At 37.0% G+C, this 22,756-nt stretch overlaps 1 protein-coding gene across 2 annotated transcripts in view; it reads left to right on the top strand.

Moving 5' to 3' along the window:
* The window catches only part of Glcci1 (glucocorticoid induced 1), a 75,920-nt gene extending 56,920 nt beyond the window's left edge, over positions 1-19,000 (top strand). For both annotated transcript variants that reach the window (XM_076566212.1, XM_076566211.1), the window contains exons 6-8: positions 2,023-2,233; positions 14,689-14,809; positions 16,094-19,000. In XM_076566212.1, coding sequence (XP_076422327.1) covers positions 2,023-2,233; positions 14,689-14,809; positions 16,094-16,439 — 678 coding nt within the window. In that variant the 3' untranslated portion in view covers positions 16,440-19,000. The remainder of the gene's footprint in view (positions 1-2,022; positions 2,234-14,688; positions 14,810-16,093) is intronic.
* Positions 19,001-22,756: the final 3,756 nt, after the last annotated feature.

The raw sequence follows: 22,756 nt of genomic DNA, 5'->3' as shown, positions 1-22,756 counted from the left end.
ATATAGGCTATTGCTATTGTTCTTGGTTGTTTATCCTAACTAGATAGTAAGACCTTGTTGCTAAAGATATTGCACACTTGAGTTGTAGAATATAGAAATCAATTTTGAACTGGCCAGGAGTTTTTCTCCTTGTTGGCTAGCTTACACAGTGCTGGAAAGTGCTCTGCAGGCTGCTGGGAAGGAAAGACAGACATCATGGCCTTACCCAGTAGTGGACCCTGAGTGCTTCAGTAAGGACAGGTCAGACGTACCTACTGGCACAAGAGTGGAAAGACTGTTTATAGAAGTAAATACCTGCTCTCTTGATTAGAAATTGTACATTTACAATTAATTTTGTGTCAGAGTTTATTAAAAATAAACCAAAATGCCTGTATCTAAAATTGAAAATTGGCACATTAACTATTATTGATATCAATATTATAAGCCTTCCTGTTTGCCATATTTGTTTTCTGTAAATATGTAGTTTGTAAAAATTTGTATTGCTTTTGTAATTCTGCTTTCAAAAAAGGTTTAATCAATATATACTAGCTAGTTGTAGATTAAAACAGAATTGAATTTTATTAGTCAAGTACAGCATAAATAAAACATAACTCATATTCTTAGTCATTTTGTTCTAAAGTTGTACGTCATTTTATTGTTTCCCAACATTGCCAATTTTTTTTGAACTAACATTTTCTTTTGAGAGTTTGGCCTGGTGAATTCTTTCTTTTACTACTTTCCTTAATTGGAAATTTCTTTTAGTAATGAAGGAACTGGATACTTAGTTGAATATTCTCTTTATAGTAGTCATTATCAAGTAGTAAAGTTGGTGTCTTTTCCAGCAGTATCGCATAAACAAAGTTTCCATTTCAATCAACATTCCAAAAACTACTGATTCTTTAATCTTACCTTATTTTTCTTCCTCTATTTCTTCTCTAACAGTGTTTCTGAATCTTTAAAATGACAAAGCTCAGAGCAAATGGAGTAGGCACACCAGTGAAAATGAATTCTAGCCGGGCGGTGGTGGCGCACGCCTTTAATCCCAGCACTTGGGAGGCAGAGCCAGGCGGATCTCTGTGAGTTCGAGGCCAGCCTGGGCTACCAAGTGAGTTCCAGGAAAGGCGCAAAGCTACACAGAGAAACCCTGTCTCGAAAAACCAAAAAAAAAAAAAAAAAAAAAAAAAAAGAAAATGAATTCTAATTCATTATATTGGTTCATTTTTACTAGCATTATAATCCTTCCTATACAGTAGTAATAGTTTCAATTATTTATGAAAATGAGCATACAGTTTTACTTGTTGACGGACAAGAACAATGGGGTGAGAGCTAAGTCGACTAAAAAGGGTCTACTCAGCAGGCTCTGATGCTCTGATCCTACTTAGCACAGTCACCATCAACTCTAAACTATAGGTTTTTATTTTTAGAAGCAAAATGATTGGACTGATGAGCTTTAATGAGTCCCCTAGTTCAAAGCATGCGATTGTGATTATAGTTTCCTGGTTACTACTTTTGCCACATTCGAGCAATACACTAGATTGAAGCAAGATTGTGAATAGTCATCCTTAGTTGTATGCCAAGTTAGCAGAATTGTTGAGATTTATTATTCTCCATTGAATACTAGTGCAATTTTATTAGAAATTTAGGTGATTTCAAAGGAAATAGAAGTTCTTAAGTTCTACTTTTAAATAATTCATAAATTAAAAATTTATACTCACCAATATGTTTCATTTTACCTTACTAGTAAGTAAAAATGTTCAGTTTATCCCTAATGTGTATATGCCATTCATGGTGTTAAGTATTTGGAGATTTGTTATTAAACTTATGCTGCTCTTAAAGAGCATCTTGGGATCTCCCTAGAATATACAGGAACCCTGTAACATGCCCAGAAATTACTGGAAGATACAAAATGGTGTATTTATTCACTGAAGAATAACTTATGGCAGTGACACGGGCAGAATATGACACCTAAAGATATGCCTCATGCTTTCTGATGAGTAGATGTACTTGTTGTCACCTACATGTTTATTGGTGTTCCTCTTGCAGCCTTTGGATATACCAGACGGTCGAAGAGCTCCACTCCCAGCTCACTACCGGAGCAGTAGTACTCGCAGCATAGATACCCAGACTCCTTCTGTCCAAGAGCGCAGCAGTAGCTGTAGCAGCCACTCCCCCTGTGTGTCCCCATTTTGTCCTCCGGAATCCCAGGATGGAAGCCCTTGTTCAACAGAAGATTTGCTCTATGATCGTGATAAAGGTGAGAATTAAGTCATCCATTTATATGGAAGGCTTGCTATTGCTCATTATAGTCTGTGTCTTAAACCATTACACCACTTTTCCCCTTTGTTGAATGGTGAGATTGTAAAAGATGAGTTATTACAGGTTTGTTTGTTCATTGGTTTCACTTTCCTCCTTTGTAACTTCCATAAATGTGTCAGATAAGCACAGTGCCTGATTCTAATGGCTAACAAAAGCTATAAAGTGGAGTGTATACAACTATTTCCAGTAGTTTCCTTCATTTTGTTCAGAGCTGATGATATGATACAGTCTATATTCCTTATGTCTAAAGCTAGGTTTTATAATCAGTGATTTTGGAGGAATGTTTTCTAATGCTGTCTTGGGAGAGTAAGTATGTATGGTATGAAGGTACACACATGAATGATGCATCTGTGAAGAATATAAAGTAAGACATGAGATGCCTTCTTCTGTTGTTCCCTACTTTTCTTTGCCTTAAGACAAGGTCTCTTACTGAACTAAAGGCATGCCTTTTGAATAAGAGTGACTGGCCAATGAGCTCTCAGGATCTTCCTGCCTCTTTCCACCAATCCTAGGGCTTATAGGAACATGCAGTCCGGCCCAGCTAAAATGTGGGTGCTGGAGATATGAGCTTGGGTTCCCAGGCTTGAATAGCAGGTTCTCCTATCCATTGAGTCATCTACCCAGGCTCTCCATCTTTCTTTGTGAAACAGGATTTCTCATGGAACCTGGAGTTCACCATCTTGGTTAAATTAGATGGCCAGGGGCCCCTAGGATCTGCCTGTGGTTGCTTTTCAGCACCAGATGACAGAGATGCACACCACCATGCCCGGCATTTACATGGCTCCTCATGCTTATGCAGCCAGAACTTGACCTGCTGAGTCCTCCTTCAGCCACTCCACCTCACTTTTTTAAAATACAGGATTACTCACAAAACCTGGAGCTCACAAAATCAGCTAGGCTGACTGCTCATCCAGCTCCAAGGAGTTACCTGTCTTTGCCTCTCCAGGACCAAAGTTACAGATATACACTGCCATGCCAGCTTTTTTTAAAGTACGTGATGGGGATCTGCTCTCAGGTCCAGGTCCTCACGCTTGTGTGGCAAGCACTTTCCTGTCTGAGCCATTTCCCTGGCCTTCCCTGAACCTTCTCTACTTCAAGCAAGTAGAGAAGGTTCAGGGAATATCTGCAGAACATCACCTTAAGGTTTATAGATGAATTTTTGTTAACTGTTGGAAAATGGATATTTCTCACTTTCTGTCAGGTCCAGGTAGTTGTTCTGTGCTCCTTCTGGCTTTGGGTTAAGCACGTGTACACCACAGTTTACATGATTCTTCACATTCGGGTCCCTACGACCTAGCTGCAGAAGACAGTATAGATTGCCCACCTTCCATGGTCCTTAGCTACTTTCAGAGAAACTAAACTTATTTTTTAGATAGAAGTCAGTAATAAAAGATTTTAAAACATCTTTGTTTTGTGGTCCTTTTACGAATATTAGCACTGCTCTCTTATTTTGTGCCGTTATATGTAAAATGTGAGGGTCTGAAGTGTGCAGCCTAGTGAATTTTTATGTGTAGGCATTTGCGAAGGGAGGCTCAAGGACAGATACAGAACAAGTTTGTTGTGTCTTAAGGTGCCCTCAGTCTTGCCAGGTAGCACTCTTCCTCTGTACTGGCAGTGACTACTATTCTGTCTTCCTCCACTGTAATTCACTCTGACCTGTTGAAGGAATGTCACAGGAATACACCAGTGTTGGTGTAGTCTGCACGGGCTTGTGTCTGCTTTACTCTCCAGGTTCTGTGTCTTACAGAAGCTAAAGGAAAGCTGTTTGGAACTTTTGTCATCTTATTTGATATCTTTTAAAGAGCTTTCCGTTTCCATCCCTTTCCTTGTTGCAGCCTTTGGCCACAGTGCACTAAGAGCATGCTGAAGTGCTATGTAGACATCTCTTCTTTTCTTAGAGTGATAAACTGAAAAACCTTCATTTCACTAGGAAACTGTGCTAGAGAGCTGGGCATGTGGGCACACGTCTTTAATCCCAGAACTTGTAAGGTAAAGACAGGTAGAGCTCCATGAATTTGAGGCTAGTCCAGTTGACATAGCAAGTTCTGGGCCAGTCAGGGTTACAGGTGAAACACTGTCTCAAAAAAACGAACAAAAAACAAAGGAAGGAATTGTGCTACAACAGTTAAGGAGGGTAAGGGTGAAAAACGTGAAGTTGGATGGATGGGGCGGATCTAGGAGGAGTTGTGGGAGGGGAGGTAATACAATGAAAATATATTGTCTAAAAACTTCTTACTGTAAAATCTGTTTCAAGTTATGGAGTTATAGCTATTACTCATGCTGATAATCCTAGTACTAAGGAGGCTGGGGTGGAGGATTTCTGTGTGTGAGGCTGGCAAGACTGCATAGTGAATTCTAGGCCATGCCAGCTTTGGTTATAGTGTGAGAGTCTGAGAGACGGGTAGGGTTCAGGAGAGATCTGAGAAACATTTAGAGTTTTTTCTGCTTTCTATGAGACAATCTCATTAATTTCTTAAAATATCTACTATATTTAGCTTAGAGATACTGGTTTGTGATTACAATAAAGTAGATAATATTTTTCCTTAGAAAACTGTATGACCTACATGTAAAATTTCTAGTTCTTAAGCAAATCAAACACTTACCATTATGTAGAGAACATTAAAAAATGGTGGTTTTAATTTATATATGCACACACACACACACACACACACACACACACACATTTTAGGACTGGGTATAAAGGCCTATGCTTTATAACTGAGTTTTTTTCTTATGCTTTACTTGAGAAATACTTACTGAGCATTTATTACTTATCAGGTTCTGTTCTAGAAAGTAAAGAAATAGAAATAAATAAAATGTTCTTTTTCTTTAAGGAAATTGCAGTCTTAGAGAGTACTAGCTATGAATGTAAAAAGATAATTTGCTTTTATAAATAGTTAGAATTTTAATTGGGTTAGGGATTTAGCTCAGTGGTAGAGTGCTTACTTAGCAAGCACAAGGCCCTGGGTTCGATCCTCAGCTCAAAAGAAAAAAAAATACTAAAAGGAAAAAAAGAAAGTGGTTTATCAATAGTGGAGCTTGTATCATCATTCCCCCTGTATAATAGTCTTTGACAAGTAGCTTCTCTGTCAAAATACAGATTTTTGGAGTGGTTTTTTTAATATTAATTTTGTCTGATAATTTTTTTCTACACTATGTATGGGTGTTTTTATTTCCAGTAAAGACAAAAGTAAAATCTATATAGTTTTTGCTGGTTTTCATCAACTATGAAAACGGGGTAGGGGGAGTGTAATTTTCTCATCACCTAGGATCTGTTTGGATTACTCTAGTTGCTTTACATACTCTAGTTGTTCTAAGAAAATTCTTTGGTAAAATAGCTTAGACCATTCTTAGGAGACTAAGTGGAATGATGTAGGAAGGGAAAGAAAGAATCAGCTGCAGTGAATATATATTCTACTGAAGGTGTGCTGGTAAGCTGGTTATTTTTAGTATTCATCTGTTATGTATTTATCCTTTTTCTGACTTTCCTAATGTTCTCTCTCCCTAGTTATATCTCTCCCCATGATTCATGTATAATTTTCAACTGAAGAATTTTAGTTAGCATATTTTTTCTTTGACTTTATCACTTGCAAGGCCAGAACAAAAACACTGTTAAGAAAGGGACAGTTGTTTGAGAACTTATTGCAGGTGGAGATTCTCATTCTGAGTTTGTTTGTTTGGGTCGAGTCCTGTTATTTGTTAGGGTTTTTCTAGCAACCTGAAGACTGAAAGCAGCCTGGTGACATGTGTAGAGTTTCCAGGCTAGCTAATCGATAATAGAGAAATAATCCCTAAGCCTCATTGGAGAACTCATTCAGAATCCAAACTCTCATCTTGACATCTCTTATATTAACATTATCAAAAATATACCCAAAGAATTGGCCCAAGTCCTTCTACAGCATCATGTCCAAGTTGCAAGGAAAAATATATAGTACAGATGGCAGCATCAAAATATTAGCTCTTTTAGCAGCTCTGCCAATGTTCCTTGATAGTAGCCAAACTAGTGCTGGGCAAACCATAAAACCTAGACTTCAGTCTGCTGCTTGTCATGGATCTTTGGCACGAGTTGCTTAGGCAGTTGTTAGAAAGTTCTGCGATTTTGCAAGATATTGTAGAAACATTGATTGTTATAATTATGAAGTAAATGGAACATTTTGTTGAGGCCAACTACTAAGAGTTATATTCCAAAAGTCCATAAGTTGATTACTTGTGGTTGAAGCTATATTTTCTCGAAGGAAATACACTATGTGGATAGAGTTTCTAAGCTAGGGCATATGAACCCATTTAACTCACACTGTAGTTTGACTCAAATATTAATATTACTTAACTGTGGGTTTTAAGTGTAAGCAATCCGTCATCCCCAGAAAGCAAATGACAAGTTTTAGCTTGTCTTTTTAGGATCTAGAGCTGATACTAGGCAGGCTGTTAAAATAGCCCGTTTGGACATTTTCATATTTCTATTTCTTATTTAACTATATTTGTATTTCTCTCTAGCGTTCTGTTTCACTTTTTATCTCTCAAACCTCTGCCTTAGCTCTCTTCCTTCTTACATAGCTAAATCAGCTCAAATTTGTGACTTTTTTTTGGTTTATAGTATGAAAACAAATGTTGAATGTGTGTTTTTAACCACCTTACCACCTTACCTTGAAAGTCACTGATTTTGAACCAGAATCTGTTTTATCAAAAGAACTTTTTATGGTTTTGGAGGAACTTTTTTATTTTTAAATTAAGAAACATTTTATTCATTTTACATACCAGCCACAGATCTCCCCCCTCTACCCTCCTCCCACCTCCTCCCCAGTCTTCCTCCTCAAACCACCCCCATTCCCTTCTCCGAAAAGGGAAGGCCTCCCATGGGGAGTCAACAGAGCCTGGTACATTCAGTTGAGGCAGGTCTAAGCCCTTGGAGGAACTTCTTAATGGTAAAATTACAGTTTAAAAATACTTCCTACAAAGGACTGTATATCACATGTTAAAACTGCCCTGTTGTGTTTAGAAGAACTTCTTAATGGTAAACGTATAGATTGAAAATACTATTCCAGTAAAGAACTTTATATGACAAGTGAAAACTGCCCTATTGTAGAATTATGCCACTTTGGTTGTTGCAGCGTTTGTCTTTTTCCAGACCACATGAAACATTGTACACATAACCAATGTCTGGAAGCATGTAAGAGCCTAAAAAGTGCCATATTCTTATCTTTATACAATTTTTACAGTCATACCAATGGCAGATAATGTCACAGCTATATATAAATGTTATCTTATTCATAATTCAAAACTACTTAGTATAACTCAGTTGTATCTGTTATAGTTCAGTCTAGAATATAAGCAAATGAAAGTTTTGAACATCCCTACATATGTATTTTACTTAATCTGCTGTTACCTGTTGACTGACTTGGAAGTTTAGCATGGATGGGCAATCTAGTTTTGTTCACTGCATTGTCCTTAGCAAATTCAGTCATATCTAGCAGGTATGGTGCTAAGAAGGGTTTTCTAAAGTGTTCTTATAAGAACTTCCTTTATGATATGTCTATATTAAAAAGATAATCTCTTTATTACTGTATGGAAAATACTGGTGTCATTTTCTTTGAGGTATTAAATTATATGCTGTGCTTTTTTTAATGTTCATGAAGACTGCTGCTCTTGAAGGGAGAAAAAGAAAAAAGTATCCAAACTTAGTCAGAGGTGCTTTTGGTGAAGGGGTTGGGGAACCATAAAGTTCACATTTCTTAATGAAATTAGAGGAAAGGAAGTAGCTTTTCTAAGGCATGTCCCTTCTTATATTAAATACTCCTGTTGATAATTGGCAAATTTTGATCATGACTGAAGAGAAAATTATAGGTTATCAATTGGGATAAAGAAAAAAAATGAATCTGTTGGGTTTTTCCACATCATCTTTTGTTGTCCTCTGAGACAGATTGGCTCCTACAGGCTGCTGTTTACTCCATCTTCTAACAGAAGGCAGACCCAACAATGGTTGCCTGAGCTGTAATCCTTTAATTAGAAACAGAGTGTTAGGAAGGAACTTGATCATTTAGTCACCTCCTCGTATGTCTAATGAAAACACAAGAATTTGAGTAGATCAAAATTTAGTGAAGCAGAAGGCTTAAGTAATGAACTCTGACTCGGGGTTAAACAACTGAAGCCTTACCTTGCCATGTATTAATTATGGGCCCATGGACAAATTGCTCAACCTCTAGGTATCTCAGTTTCCTCATAAAATTGTTATGATTAAATGTGGTCAGGTGATCTTTTGTTATTTACTTTCTGCCATATCCCTATGGGTACATGGGATTGTTGTTACAGGTTACCTAATTTGAGGCTTATTCCTAACTTCTTTATACTCTGGATGCCAATAATGATCTTCTAGAGAGACTTCACACTGTCTTACAGCCTTTGCAGAAAGAATAGGCTTTATGTAACATTCATCTTTGAAAGGGCCAGGTGTGGAGAGAACATTAAGAAATTGTGTGAAAGATGAATAATGGAGAGGAGAAAATAAGAATGAAGAGATAGAAAAACCTAGATTTTACAGGAGTTTTAAGGACATTGCTAAGAGGATTAAAAGGCCAGGAAGTATCTTGTGGTCACATAGAGGACATGACCAGCTTAATTTTGAAGAACCATAACTCAGATGGAGGAACAACAGTGGAGAGACTCCAGAAAGACAAGAGAGTATGCTATTTTAATTGTCTTAACCCCTATGCTTTTTAAACTTGTACCACACACCCTTTTTAGCTATTTTGAATCTGTATCCTTAATATGTTATTATTCATTCCACAAATTACATAAGTTAACAAACTTTACTTGTTTTAATGACAGGAGATAACTGAAAAAAACTTTCTAATACATTCTTCTTGTGTGTTAGCAGATAGTTTTGGTGACTGATTATATATGTTAGACAAGGGAAGATAAGGAGATGAGTAAGATAACCAAGTTCAAGTGTGGAAAATGGTGGCCAACATTAGCAAAGTGATGAGTGATGGAGAGGAAAGGGCTTTAAGGTGAACCTAATGTGAAGGTGGAAGTTCCATGTGGGTTTCTTTTTTTTTTTATTATTATTATTATTATTATTATTATTATTTTACAACCCCATTCAGTTCAACATAATAGCCACAGAATCCCCTGTTCTCCCCCTCTCGCCCACCCCTCCCCCCAGCCCACCCCCCATTCCCACCTCCTCCAGATCAAGGTCTCCCCCGAGGACCGGGGTTGACCTGGTAGACTCAGTCCAGGCAGGTCCATTCCCCCCTCCCAGACCGAGTTCCATGTGGGTTTCTGACTGATCGTGTTTGTGTCATATTCATTTAAGTGAGGATTGGAGTTGATTGTCTAAGGATTCATCAAGACATTGATAGCATTTTGCTTTGTCTTCTGTTTCACACAAAGTAAATATTGAAATGAACATTTAAAATTGTAGTGACATTTTTAGTATGAGTTTAAGCATCCTTCACACACACACACACACACACACACACACACACACACACACACACACACAGGCTAGTTTAAAATATGAACATTTGAGGGTTTTGCAAACTGATATTCCTGCAATTTTCTTTTATCATTTTAAAACTTAAGGATGTAAAAAACAAGGTTATATTGCAAAGGTTTCCCAAGATTCTTAAATTAATTTTCAAGATATAAAATATTTTGTTTAATCTGATTTATGTTTAGTTTCACTATTATGATTTTTATTAATAAAAATATGATTTTTACTTCATAGATTGATTTGAAGACTATATTCAATCATAGGACATGTGTTCAACTTCCATTTCAGAGTAGCATGTCGGGAGCTGAATCTTGTTTGTTAGGATTATGTTGCAGCAAAAGTAGTGTACTTATTGTGAGCACACAAAACCAGAGCTATCTGTAGTTTAATTTATAAATAAATGAGTACCCTTTCAGTTATTACCCAACGAATAAGTGATCAGTATTTAAAGTAGTGTACCTATATGTGACAAACGTCTAATTAATGAGACAAACATTAACAGTGGTTGTTAGATATCTTATTCAGAAAATAGTCAGACCTGAAGTAAAGTTCAGAAATAAAAGTAGCAAAAGGTAGTGAGGTCACATTTTTCTCCTTGTGAAATACTCACATATAAATAAATATAAATATACATATTTATCCCAACTAAAGTTTATGTCCTATTGAAATTTGATGGTTTTCCCAGGGGGCTGTTTGTAAGCTCTCCTTCCCCGTCTAGTTTTTGAGTTAGGAGAAGGTATAGGCTCTTTGATACAATTGATAATATTACTTGTTTCTTAAGGTTAATTGCCAAAAATCGTACATAATTGTATGGTTTTTCAAATTTCCTTTGGTCATCAGCCATGCTCTAGTTGTTAACTTAATTTCCTGAGCAAAAGAAGTAATTTTAACACCAATTAACAATTCTATATAGATCCATTTATTTCAGTTAGTCATATTTCTAACCTAGCTCACTAGGTTAGAAACTTTTATGCTTTTTATTATATTCTAATATATCACTGAATGTAGTATTCAACACACTATATTCATTTTCCCAATGAACTACCTACTTGGGAAAGAATAAGAATTATATTCTTATTTTTCATTGGTTACTGCTAGATACATCCTCCAAATAATTTCTTTCTCAAAGTGGTCTGAAGAATCTTAATGGTTTAGGCATTACTTTAATTTCAAGATGGTAGATTAGAGCTGGGCAGCAATGGCACACGCCTTTAATCCTAGCACTTGGGAGGCAGAGCCAGGTGGATCTCTGTGAATTTGAAGCCAGCCTGGACTACAGAGCGAGATCCAGGACAGGCACCAAAACTACACAGAGAAACCCTGTCTTGGAAAACCAAAAAAAAAATAAATAAATAAAAAAGGTAGATTAGATTAGATCTCCCAATCCAGTCTTTGCTGTCACTAGCTGGCAAAGTTGACGCTAGAACTTTGCATCCCCAGACAGTCTGGTATTCTTAAGATTATTGGTAAGTCTATAAAGGGCTTGCCATGCAGACATGAGGACCTGAGTTTGATCCCAGAACCAATAAAAACAAACAAACAAGCAAACAAACAAAATGAAACAAAAACCCTAGCACAGTTGTGTATGCTTGTAATCTCAGCACTGGGTGGGTAGAGATGGGTAGGTAGGTCCTTGAGCATCACTGGTAAGCTAGCCTACTCTGGCTCCACACACACCTCAGGTTTTCCTCTAGCTTTCTTGGGCACATGCACTCAGGCGCACTTGGAACCACACACTTGCACATGTAGATACACACAAATCCAAACCAAAGATAACCTTGCTTTCTTGGAAGAAATAGGATGTTATCTTTATGTAACTAAATAGCATTAGTGTGGGTAAATCTTTTTAAACAATATTTACTTTATCCTCTTCTGCTTGAGAGAGAGTGGAAGAGTGGAATAGTCAGTTTTGAATGGTTTACTTATTTAAAATTTGCAGGTGAGGGATTTATTATTGTCAGTATTCTTGAGAGCTTTTTGTGTTTTAGGCACTTTTTAGTGCTTTTACATTATATTTTAAAACAGCTGTGTCTAAATAGTTATTCCTGTTTTATGGATCAAAAGCCAGACATAACAAATACCATGAGTCATATAAATAAGCACAGGTAGAAGTCAGGTATTCTGATTACAAACTAGAGTTCTTAACTCTTGTAACACTCATTTCTTAAATTTGCCTTTATTTCAGATGTACTTGGAAGCTTTTTCAAAAGAGAAAATAAAAAAGCCAGGCTCCTTTTAGAAATAAGATGTGAACTTTGGAATTTAAAAAGCTTCTATTGACTCTATTGTGAACCAGGGTTAAGAATCACTACTTGGGCTAGGAATATTTTCAGTGGTAGAACACGTTCAAGTTGTAGCACCTTGCAAAACAAAACACTGTAATTTATTATTGTTTGCTTAAAAATTAAATTTATTTGATTATCTGATAGGGATAAAATATATGTAAAGACTTAGGGCTGCAATAGAACCATAACAAAGAATTTATATACCTGTTTATTTATAAGATTCAACAGGCATATATGCAAATTACTTTTATACGGGGATTGTGGGTCATAGAACATAGTATATAAGATACTAAAAGTCATTTCTGAAGGATAGTAATAATACATTAGCTATAAATACACATGGTTTAATGAATACTTTTCCTACATGGAATTCCAAATTTTAATAATTTAAAATTTTTCCAAGCTTTAATTTATTTGAAGATATTTGGGAAGTTACTTGTGTTTGACTTTAGTATAGTGCGTGCATAAGTATGATCTATCATAATAAAATAAGCAATCAAATTGTATGATGTGATAGAAAGAGTCCAGATTTACCAAATATTTGTTTGTAGTTCTTTTACACTGTCTTTTCAGATCACCAAATATTAGACGTAAATACTCATTTACAGCCAAATGATTTGTATTTAAAAGCAACACAATTTAAAGCATTGGACATATTTGTGTTTATTTTTAACATTAATTCCCCACACCCCTGAAAAAAGAAAGAAGAAGAATGTTTAAGTGGATAAGTTAAAACAAAAACACACTACCTCTGAAATTAAAAGGAAAAAGAACTTTAAGACAAAAAAATAATTTATTTTAAATTGCTGGCAGAAAAAAAATGTATCTGTTTTCAGGTTATCTAGCTCATGACTAGTTTCAACTTTGGGAGAGTCCTTTAAAATTATAAATGTGAAGAGAAATTGTGTAGTAGGCAATAGGGTGGATCCTTGATTACAATGTAGTCACACCCCAACTAATGGCGTGAAAAACTTGTTAAAGGTATCAAAATCATGGCTATAAGTTGATTCCATTTACTGATGGCCTATGCTCTGCCCATAGTAAACCTCCACGAGGCAGCTCAAGCCATCAGTATTCACCCACTTGTATTCTTAACCTCATGTGTTACTTGAATAGTAAAGTGAGGTTGAAGTTGAGAGGGGAATCCGAGACCTCATTTACACCAGCTTACTAGTTGACCAGTATTAATAGTTTAACTTTACTGGACTCACAGACAGCACTAAGACTCGCTCCTGAGTGCATTACATCAGCCTAGGCAAGAGATCACCACCCCCCTTCTTCTGTGTCTAAGTAAGAAATAGGTAAATGTTGAGTCTAAGAAAATCATTAATCTGAATCATTTATTAAAAACAAACAAACAAAAATCAAAGCCTCATTCTATGATTTAATTCTTTCCAAGATGTTATTCTATGCATATTCTATAAGGATATGTTTAATAGTGATAAACTATGTGCTTTTGTAGTTTTTCTAGTAGTGTATGGTCTTGCTATTTCAAAGTGATTCCCCAACCAGGGAAACAGCCACTTTCAAATATAAGCATAGACCTGCATTCCTAAGATTAACACTTGAAATATTCACAAAATAAAATATATGCATAGTTCCAAGCATATATTGTCTACCTCGTTGGTGATAAGTGTTCATGTTACTCTGTTTCTGAATGCTGGACTGTTTTCTGTATCCTGAACTAAAGCAAGTCATGTAATTTGTTGCTAATACCATTTTTCAAAATACATGGAAACAACAACATCCCAATTGATCATGTACTTAGCATTTTAGCAGTGAGCATTGGTTTGCATTAAGTCAGAATTTAGGTAAATAGAACTATTATATTATTCAGGTCTGTTGCTGAATTTACAAGTTGGCATCTTACAAAGATAATGACACATCTTGGTGGACTTGGATTTCCAAACACTTTTGCCAGATAGGAAAAGGAGAAGTTGCACATAGGTTTTATAGCTTTTCATGAATAGACCATTTTGTTTTGAGTTAAAAAATACGAGGAAAACATTTTTGGTAGAGATATTTTTGGGGTTTTCATTTCATTAGTGGCTAAAATGCAAGCTGTGCTGAAACAGCTTTTCTAGACTTTAAAGGCAAAATTATGGGTAAATCATCTTTTTAAAAATGATTATGGGTAGATGGAAGACAGGTTGCAACCTTGTTTTGCCCTGCATGCTTATTATTCTTGGTGTTTTACAAGTATCATTCCTGTTATGAACTTTTGTAATAAAAATTATTCACATACAAAAATATTCAGTTAAATTGGTTGGACAATGAGAAATCATATAGAGAATCACCTCTATTATCATAAATCTTTTGTATGATTAATACATATTATTGCATTCATTTACAGCATTCTTCTTCAGATTACAGTTATGATTTTCTCAATGAAGTTTTCAGGGCTAAAAATATCATCCTTTTATATTCTGTGGTTTGGCAGCTTACTGTTGCATTTAAGTTTTTATTTTAAAAGATGTTCTACACAAGACTGTTAGAAATAACCTTGCAGTGATGAAGGGCTTGCTTTGTAGTGAACGAGATAGGGCTGTTCGGAGATCAAGTTTAATGTAAAAGCGCTTTCAACTCCTACTTAATATAACTGCTTTAAATTTACAGACAGTGGGAGTAGCTCACCGTTACCCAAGTATGCGTCATCTCCCAAACCAAACAACAGCTACATGTTCAAACGGGAGCCCCCAGAGGGATGTGAGCGAGTGAAGGTCTTTGAGGAAATGGCGTAAGTAATGTCTGTTCTGTCAGCTGGGATCTGAAACTTCTTACTGAGATGTTGATTGCAGATGAATCAACTACTCTGTCCAGCTGGTACCATTTCAAAAGCAAAATAAGAACGGGGAATTGAATAGACAGAAGATCCTACATGAGGATTGCAGGATTGCTAGAAATATGTAAGCCAGTACAGAACAACTTAGAAATTCACCCTTGCTGCTGAAAGTCTTCCTTCTCTCTCCTCCACTGCTCCTTTCCCTCCCCTGTCTTCTTTCTTCCTTCCAACTCTTTCTCCTTCTCTTTCCTGTTTTCTTCTCTTCTTTCTTCCTTTCTTGTCCCATTCTCGCTTACTTTTTCTCTCTCCTTTCATTTTCTTTTCTAAAAAGAAATTTTTAATCTTTAAAATTTTAAGAAAATTTCTTTAAAAACTGTTAGTGTAGCTGGCTGACAGAAATACATTTAGGAGCAAGGTTGGTATCCACGGTCAGGTAGCCCACAGATGGTCTCTGTTTTTCAAATCAAAGGGAAAGAGGTCTCCTTCTCTATAGATACATCTAGCATGTTTACTCATGTATTCATGTTTTCTGTCCCTTTTTATTTTAAATTTTCAGTATGGACAAGTTAGAAATTAAATTAGAACAAAAGAGGTTCATGCTGTAAATCTTGGGCTTCTAGAGTCACTCAGAAGATGACCGTGTGGCTCTTGGTGTAACTCATTCTTTGTCCTAGTGGGTTTCAAATGCAGACTGCTCTTCCAGCCTCTAGAAGGGAACAAAGACTGCACGGGAGTCAGTTGTTGCCTTAGTTTGGAGAATGGGGTTGGGGTTATGGACTCTTCTTCTTTTGGTTGAGAGGCCAAAGAAAACTTCTTTCTCCATATGTACCAATAGAAGTACATCTGAAGATCCAGAAAACGTTGAATAAATTGATATCAAATAAATGATAAATAACATCCCTCTTTACACTTCTGAACAGTAAAGTTCATCCTAAATGTGTATAATATTCAAGAATAGTGTAGAATTTCTTTCATAATCCGCAATGATTGGAAGCAAATTAAAGATCTCTAAAAATTTGCTTGGCCCTTTTGAAAATTGTTTTTTCTTTAAATGTCATTTCAGTACCCTGTCCATGGCTAGTCTCCCAACTGACCTGTGCTATGGAAGATGTTTCCCCTCTGTGTGCACATAACCCATCCCTGTCATTCACATTCTAGCTGTTTCAGAGAACTCCAATTTAATCACAAAGTAATTAACTTTATAGTCCTACCCAAACTAATTTTGTTTTATGGTTTTAGGTCTCGTCAGCCTATCTCGGCCCCTCTCTTTTCATGTCCTGACAAAAACAAGGTTAATTTCATCCCAACCGGATCAGCTTTCTGTCCTGTGAAACTTCTAGGCCCTCTCCTACCTGCCTCTGACCTGATGCTCAAGAACTCTCCTAACTCTGGCCAGAGCTCAGCTCTGGCCACACTAACGGTAGAGCAGCTCTCTTCCCGGGTTTCCTTCGCATCTCTTTCCGATGACACCAGCACAGCAGACTCCCTGGAGCCCTCTGTCCAGCAGCCATCTCAGCAGCAGCAGCTGCTCCAGGATCTGCAGGCGGAAGAACACATCTCCACTCAGAACTATGTGATGATCTAAAGTAGAGGGGAGCTGGCCTCCCTCCACCCATGTTCCATGGATTGGGAATGAGATCTCAGACATCTATCTGCATGGAGTGACAAACTTTCTGAACACCACCAACAGCAAAATACTTAGCATCCTAAAATAGCTCTTAACACTGATCTTGGCAGGGACCGACTCCTCCTATTCAGCAGTTTTTGTGGAAAGCAGTAATGCTTGCAAAATGTGTGTGTCATTCAGCATTTAAGTGGAGACTATGCATTTCATAGTATGTCTGACAGATTAGTACTGTGTCCTGTGTTTTGTTCCAAAATTTTCAGTATGAATAAGCTCTATTTCAAAAAGTTGCCTGTCTAAGTAGAAAATGTCTTGCTGTGTTTTGTCCTATGGAAAATACTGTACTTCAGGATTATGTTTACAATTGATCCAGGTGTTTGTTTCTAACTTCTATAATACATACAATGCAAAAAAAAAAAAAAAAAATGGCCACAACAGTTGCACAGTGCCCACCCTATGGCCTAGCTTCAGGTACTTCAGTTGAAGTCTAAACTCAGGTAACTTGGAATGTATGTCATATTGGGATATTAAATATTTCACAGCTACAAAGCTAAAGAGGGAACATCACTCTTTTGCCTTTCCTTATTTTATGCATTTCCCTTTCTTCATTCCATTCCACATTAGAAAAAGAAGTGCATTCAGCCCTAGGTGATGGTAATCCTGGACATGGCGAACATGAGGAGAACCAGCAAATCTGTGGTGTGTGACATCGTTTTTTGTCATGTGGTTACCAATAGAACAACTGTTGCATTCACTGTTTCAACATGTGTAAATGTGGCTTTTTTTTAAGTTGGTGTTGCTCAGTTAATGACTGTTACAATGTTGCAAATAAAGCTTCAGTAGTGGACTGTACATAAACATTCCATATTGTGTGATGAAATTTAAATGAAAGAATGGCTGGGTTTGATTTCAAAGCAAGTGAAGTTTTGCAAGAATATATAATTACGGATTTTTGTTTATATTGGCCATCAGGGTCATAATTGCTACTATTTTTATCTAAAGACATATTTATGTTTAGCTTCACTTTTAGGAAATTCTAATTTGCTGGTTAAAAGGTGAGACATTTGGTTACTGTTTTCCTCAAGCATTTGGTAAATGAGTTGCATTCATGTAGAGAGTGTGTATGTTCAGAACCAATGCAGCATAAGCAAGCAGATTTCTTGTTGACTTACAAGAGCAATAGCTTAAAGCTGTCTCATTTAAGCCTCAGATAACACTATCATGAATAATTTTATTAAGACTTAGAATGTGTAGAGTGGAGCATAACCCCAAGTGAATAGCCTTGAACTTGCAGACTGGACAGAAGTTCTCCACAAAGTGTAAAGAGCCCTAGAGATCCCTGAATGGTCAGTTGGAGAGCCTGACTTTCAGACATTGTTGGTCTGCAGCACAGAGCTTATGCAAAAGTAAAGGGAAGCTTCTGTATTTGTATTCCTTTGCTTTGAGTTCAGTTAGAGCCTAGAGTTTTCTCATCTCCACCTAAAATATATGGGCACATTTTGTTGTTGTTGTTGTTTGTTTTGTTTTTAGAATTCGGGGAACAGGTTGCCTACAGTTAAAGGAATGTTCCAGTTTCCTTAGATCATTCCTGAGTTTTTCTTTGTTTTGACTCTTCTGAGTTTGGAGAAGGATGAGCTGATAGAGCGACACCATTTTAATTTTTATGAAATGCTGTGTGTGTGTGTGTGTGTGTGTGTGTGTGTGTGTGTGTGTGTGTGTGTGAATGTGTATGCGTGTGTTCTGTGTGTTGTTTTGTCACCCCAGTTCTCTCCTTTCCACCAAAGTTTGCAGTAATATTCTCTCCTGAAGGTGCATTCCGGCTCCTTTAGTCAGTGTTATATTATAGGAGACTGTCATGGAGAAAAGGACTCAGTTTACTTTTGCCATTTTCACAGGGGAACCTTTGAAAACAATCTTTTCAGCAGCAGACACCTTTAACCCTAATAATCTCAGGCCTTGATGAAAATACTATATTTTGTAGATTATGGTTAAAGGGAGAAAATTACTAGTTCAGTAAGATAAATATGAGCTCCATTTAACTTCTGATATCTGGTTTAGCATTACATGATGTGTTGATCGTATGCTCTGCATTTGTCTAAAGATGCAATAGTATCATTATCAATTTCAGAAAGATGGACTGAATATGCTTTTTTGGTGATGAAATCTATGTACGATATTTATAGTGATGTGCTTTTATTTTCTCATGAGAAACTAAATATTGTGTTGTACATTTGTTTTTAGCATATATTAAAGTTTTGAACCAAATGTGTTAAAGCTTATGCTTTGCCATGTAAATTTCCCAGAAGTTGTTGAGCTCAAATGTATCCTACATCCAGCTGTAGAAACTTGTCAGAAACTGTTTAAATTTTGTATATAGTTGTTTAATTTTAGCCACTGCGCTGAACAGTATTCAAGTTATATAATATGGCTTTACACAGAAAATGTGTGGCTTCTGTTTTGTATTTTTTTCAGTATAGAAGTTCCTGTGTCTTATTTAAATAAAGTTATTAGTAAAACTGGAATAGTTTACATGTGTTTTTTAAATGACTGGTTGTTGGCACAATACCCAGTGGAGGTGAATTCCGCCCTGGGTAATGGCAGCATTGGTGCTCACTGAGTTCCTGACCTGTAGATCTAGAGCTGTGAGGTGTTGAACTGGATCAGATTTCTCCAGCTTGGTTTCTTCTTGACATTTAATTTACACACTTTCCATCCAAGGTAAGAAGTTGGATGTCTTAGAGTCTAAAGCTTGGTGCTGCTTCCAGCTGTGAGCATTTCAAATAGAGAAAACATTGTTCTGTTTTATTCCTATGCCTGGCAGTTTATAGGGAGTGAGTTTAAATTTAATGAAATCACCGCAAAGGAAGTTGCATATTCCCTACAAAACCATAATAGTAGTTTCTTTTACTCTTACTAGGTTCAGAATAAAAAGGAGAAAAGCTTTGCAGAACAAAGAAGGATACATGTATATTAAGGAATATACAATTATACAAATAGCAACGCACTTCGGGAGTGCTTTGTGAAGTACAATTTTCCTAGAGGATTGTTCATTTCTGAAACATAAAAGAATTAGATAAAATATGACATTTAAATTAAACATGATTGCTTTATTGGCATATTTGGTTAAGAAAATACAAAATACAAAGTTTCAAGGGTGAGATTTATCTATTAGCAGTCTACTAAGGTTATATAATCCATACAGGAAATTATTTTAAAAGGTTTTTAAATTGAATTGCAGATGAATGGAGGAAAGTGACATGTTCATCTTCATGATTAACTTAATCATATAATAAACTTGATACAAGTGGTCATAACAAACTTTAGGAGCAAGAGAGAGATTGAGCCTAGGGATGTTGGTATTCCAACTACATCTACCTAAGACAGCTGTATTTATGAGTACTGTTAAGTGGTTAGCCCTCCTGCCACCTCCCATCCCACACTGAAAGGTACCACCCAGTTTGAAGTTCATTTTCTTTGTGTATTCCCCACTGCTCTGTGGGTAGCTTCTACATCTACCTTTTCTATCTCTAATACTTTTGCATCCACCCATACACTTCACTCTTGGTTCATTGGATGCGTGAACCTGCTGTAGGCTCATTTGGGAAAAGAATTCCTGTTTATACCTCCATTCAAGATCTTAGTGCTGCTGTCTGGCCTCCCAAACCTGTACCTGCTCTCAGACTTCTAGCTTATCTCAACCTCAGTGATTAAACATAATAAAAATACCATCTTGCCCTTAAGTCAGCCGTTCGCCTTTATACTCCTGTTTTTTCCTGCTTCTTGAGACGAGGGATTCCACTTCTGTGTGATCCTGATGTTTTGTCTATGTAAATCTCAGATGTGATTTCTTTTTCTCAACACTATTTCAAGGTAATGCTATAATGGCAGGAAGCAGACAGCCATGCCATCTAGATGGATTTTTTTTGAAATAAGATTCTGCTAATGAGACAAAGCACTAAGTATGCCAGACCTTCTAGTGAAGTCAACAGATACAGACTGGGCGTTAACATTAACTACTACTGCCTGTGGGCCAAAGCCAGCCTGTAACCTATTTTTGTAAATACAGATTTACTGATGCAGTTACACTCGTTTATATTGCCTATGACTATCCTGCAGTACAAGATAAGGTTAAGTAGTTGCAGCAGAAAGAATAAGCCCTAATAGGGACTCAGATGTCTATTTGGTAATTTACAAAAACAAAATTGCTGATCTGTAAAGCAAGCAACCTGGAAAGTCAATAGGAGTCACATATCATATGTGGGGTTATTTTCAATACTAAAGAATGTAGATGGTCTATACAAAACTATGCCCTCCCCCCAACTCCAGGGAACAAAGTGAGGAGATCGGAACAGGGATAGGCATCTCTTAAAACGAGGATGTCTGGATTCATTTGGCACTGGATAGAGGGCTCAAACAGTTCTGGCTGACTATGAGCTACTTGGTATGTGGATGACAGTTCGTAGGTAAATAAGACAACATGCTATTTGGAAGGTTGCCACTTGGTTAAAAGACATAGTAACTAATTATCCTGGCAGACTGAATTATATACTTAGGAATAAGAGGTAATAAAGGCCCATATGTTCGGGTTTTTACTGATTCAGCCCCACTGGTCAATGACCTGGCCACATGACTAGATAGAAAGACAGAGGAAGCCTAGATTATTGAAGAGATGCCCATGGGGGCACAGCCCTATAACCTGGGGAGTGCCTTTAAGTAGGATACCATGATGGCCATCAAACACTCCATCTTTCAGAATGTGACTAAAATTGACAAGCACATATCCCCATGAGCTCTCTTAAAGAGGTCACCTGGGTTCATTAGCTAAGTGGACATGGGGAACGGCTGCAGCAGTATAGAGATGGATTGAATCTAGGTGCTTGCATGTGTGTCCTTTCCCCCAGACATGCTTTTCTTGTGCTTTTTTGAGAAACAAAATGGCTCCAAAAATCATTCTGTCTAGCAATGAGATGAAGATGCTGATTACTGGCCAGCTATGGGCCAAGTCTGGCCTGCAGCCTGTTTTTGTAAATGAAAATGGACAAGATCAATTTATCCGATTATAGCTGGCAAGTAAGAGTAAGGCTGGTAGTGTGGGGATAGTGGTGGTGGCACAAATGGACCCTAAAAGGAAGAGAGAACCAATTCTGGAGTAGACTTCTTAGCTGGCGAAATTTGCAAATGCTTAGATGAACAGAAGATGTCTGGGTGTAAGCAGCCAACTATCGTTTCTCAGAACAAAGAAACACACCATACAGCTCATAATATCCAACAGTGGGCAAAGATATCTTCATTGGAGTAACAGTTTCATAAAGAAGTGGAAGATTGGGTATTTAAGACAGGGAGGTAAAGGGCTGAAGGGATGACTCCAATCCCTTCTCAAGTATGCTCACACTTAGAGCAATGAGGTATCCTCACTAGATATTCATGGTTTCCTGGTGGCTGTGGGGAAGGAATGAAAAAAGGATGATGGCACAATTGTAACACTTTTAAAATGTCCCCCAATTGCCTGAAAATTCATTTTTCCCTACCTAATTACAGAGGCAATAGGATCAAGAACTACATTAACAAAATCTTGAAGTAGGGATGGATTTTCAGCAAAAGCTGTATGTTTTTAAACTTTTTATCTGTCTGGGGGATGGAGAGATTCTCTGTGATTAAGAACACTGATGCTTGCTCTTCCAGATGACCTGGATTTGGTTTCCCAACAAATGACAATACACAGCCATCTGTAACTCTAGTTCCAGGGGATCCAATGCCCACTCCTGGCCTGAATGAGCACCAGGCATGCACATGGTGCACAAACATATATGCAGACAAAAACCCATGCACATAAAAACAAATAATTTCATTTAAAAAAAATCTTATGTCTATCTGAATGAATAGAGTGTAATGACAAGGAATCATTTGCTAGACTAATACTGCGGCCTGTGCTCTAGACCAGTGCTGTGGTTGAACCTGATGTGTTTTCCAAAGGTGAAAACATTTGCATGTTGGAAAAAAATAGACTCACTGGGGATAGAAGAATAAATAAATGGGTTATGAGTTGAGTGTAATTCAGCACTATAATCAACACCTCAGAAGAAGCTCAGAGCAAGGAATGATGTTTCCTTTTAGCTCTATTCTAGCAAATGCTCAAGAAGGGCCATGCTACTTGCTTGCTGAGATCACTCCAGCTTTTGGAGCCTGACAGTATCTAACGGAAAAGGCCTGTGGCCCTGAGTGTCTTCTCTCTGGGACATGTTTCAAGGTGATGACAGACTAGATTCAATTCTAGCCAT

The sequence above is a fragment of the Peromyscus maniculatus genome, chromosome 3 (genome assembly GCF_049852395.1).
Source record: "Peromyscus maniculatus bairdii isolate BWxNUB_F1_BW_parent chromosome 3, HU_Pman_BW_mat_3.1, whole genome shotgun sequence".
Taxonomy (NCBI): domain Eukaryota; kingdom Metazoa; phylum Chordata; class Mammalia; order Rodentia; family Cricetidae; genus Peromyscus; species Peromyscus maniculatus.
The sequence above is the reverse complement of the archived record's forward strand: the minus strand, read 5'-3'. Positions and strand labels throughout refer to the sequence as shown.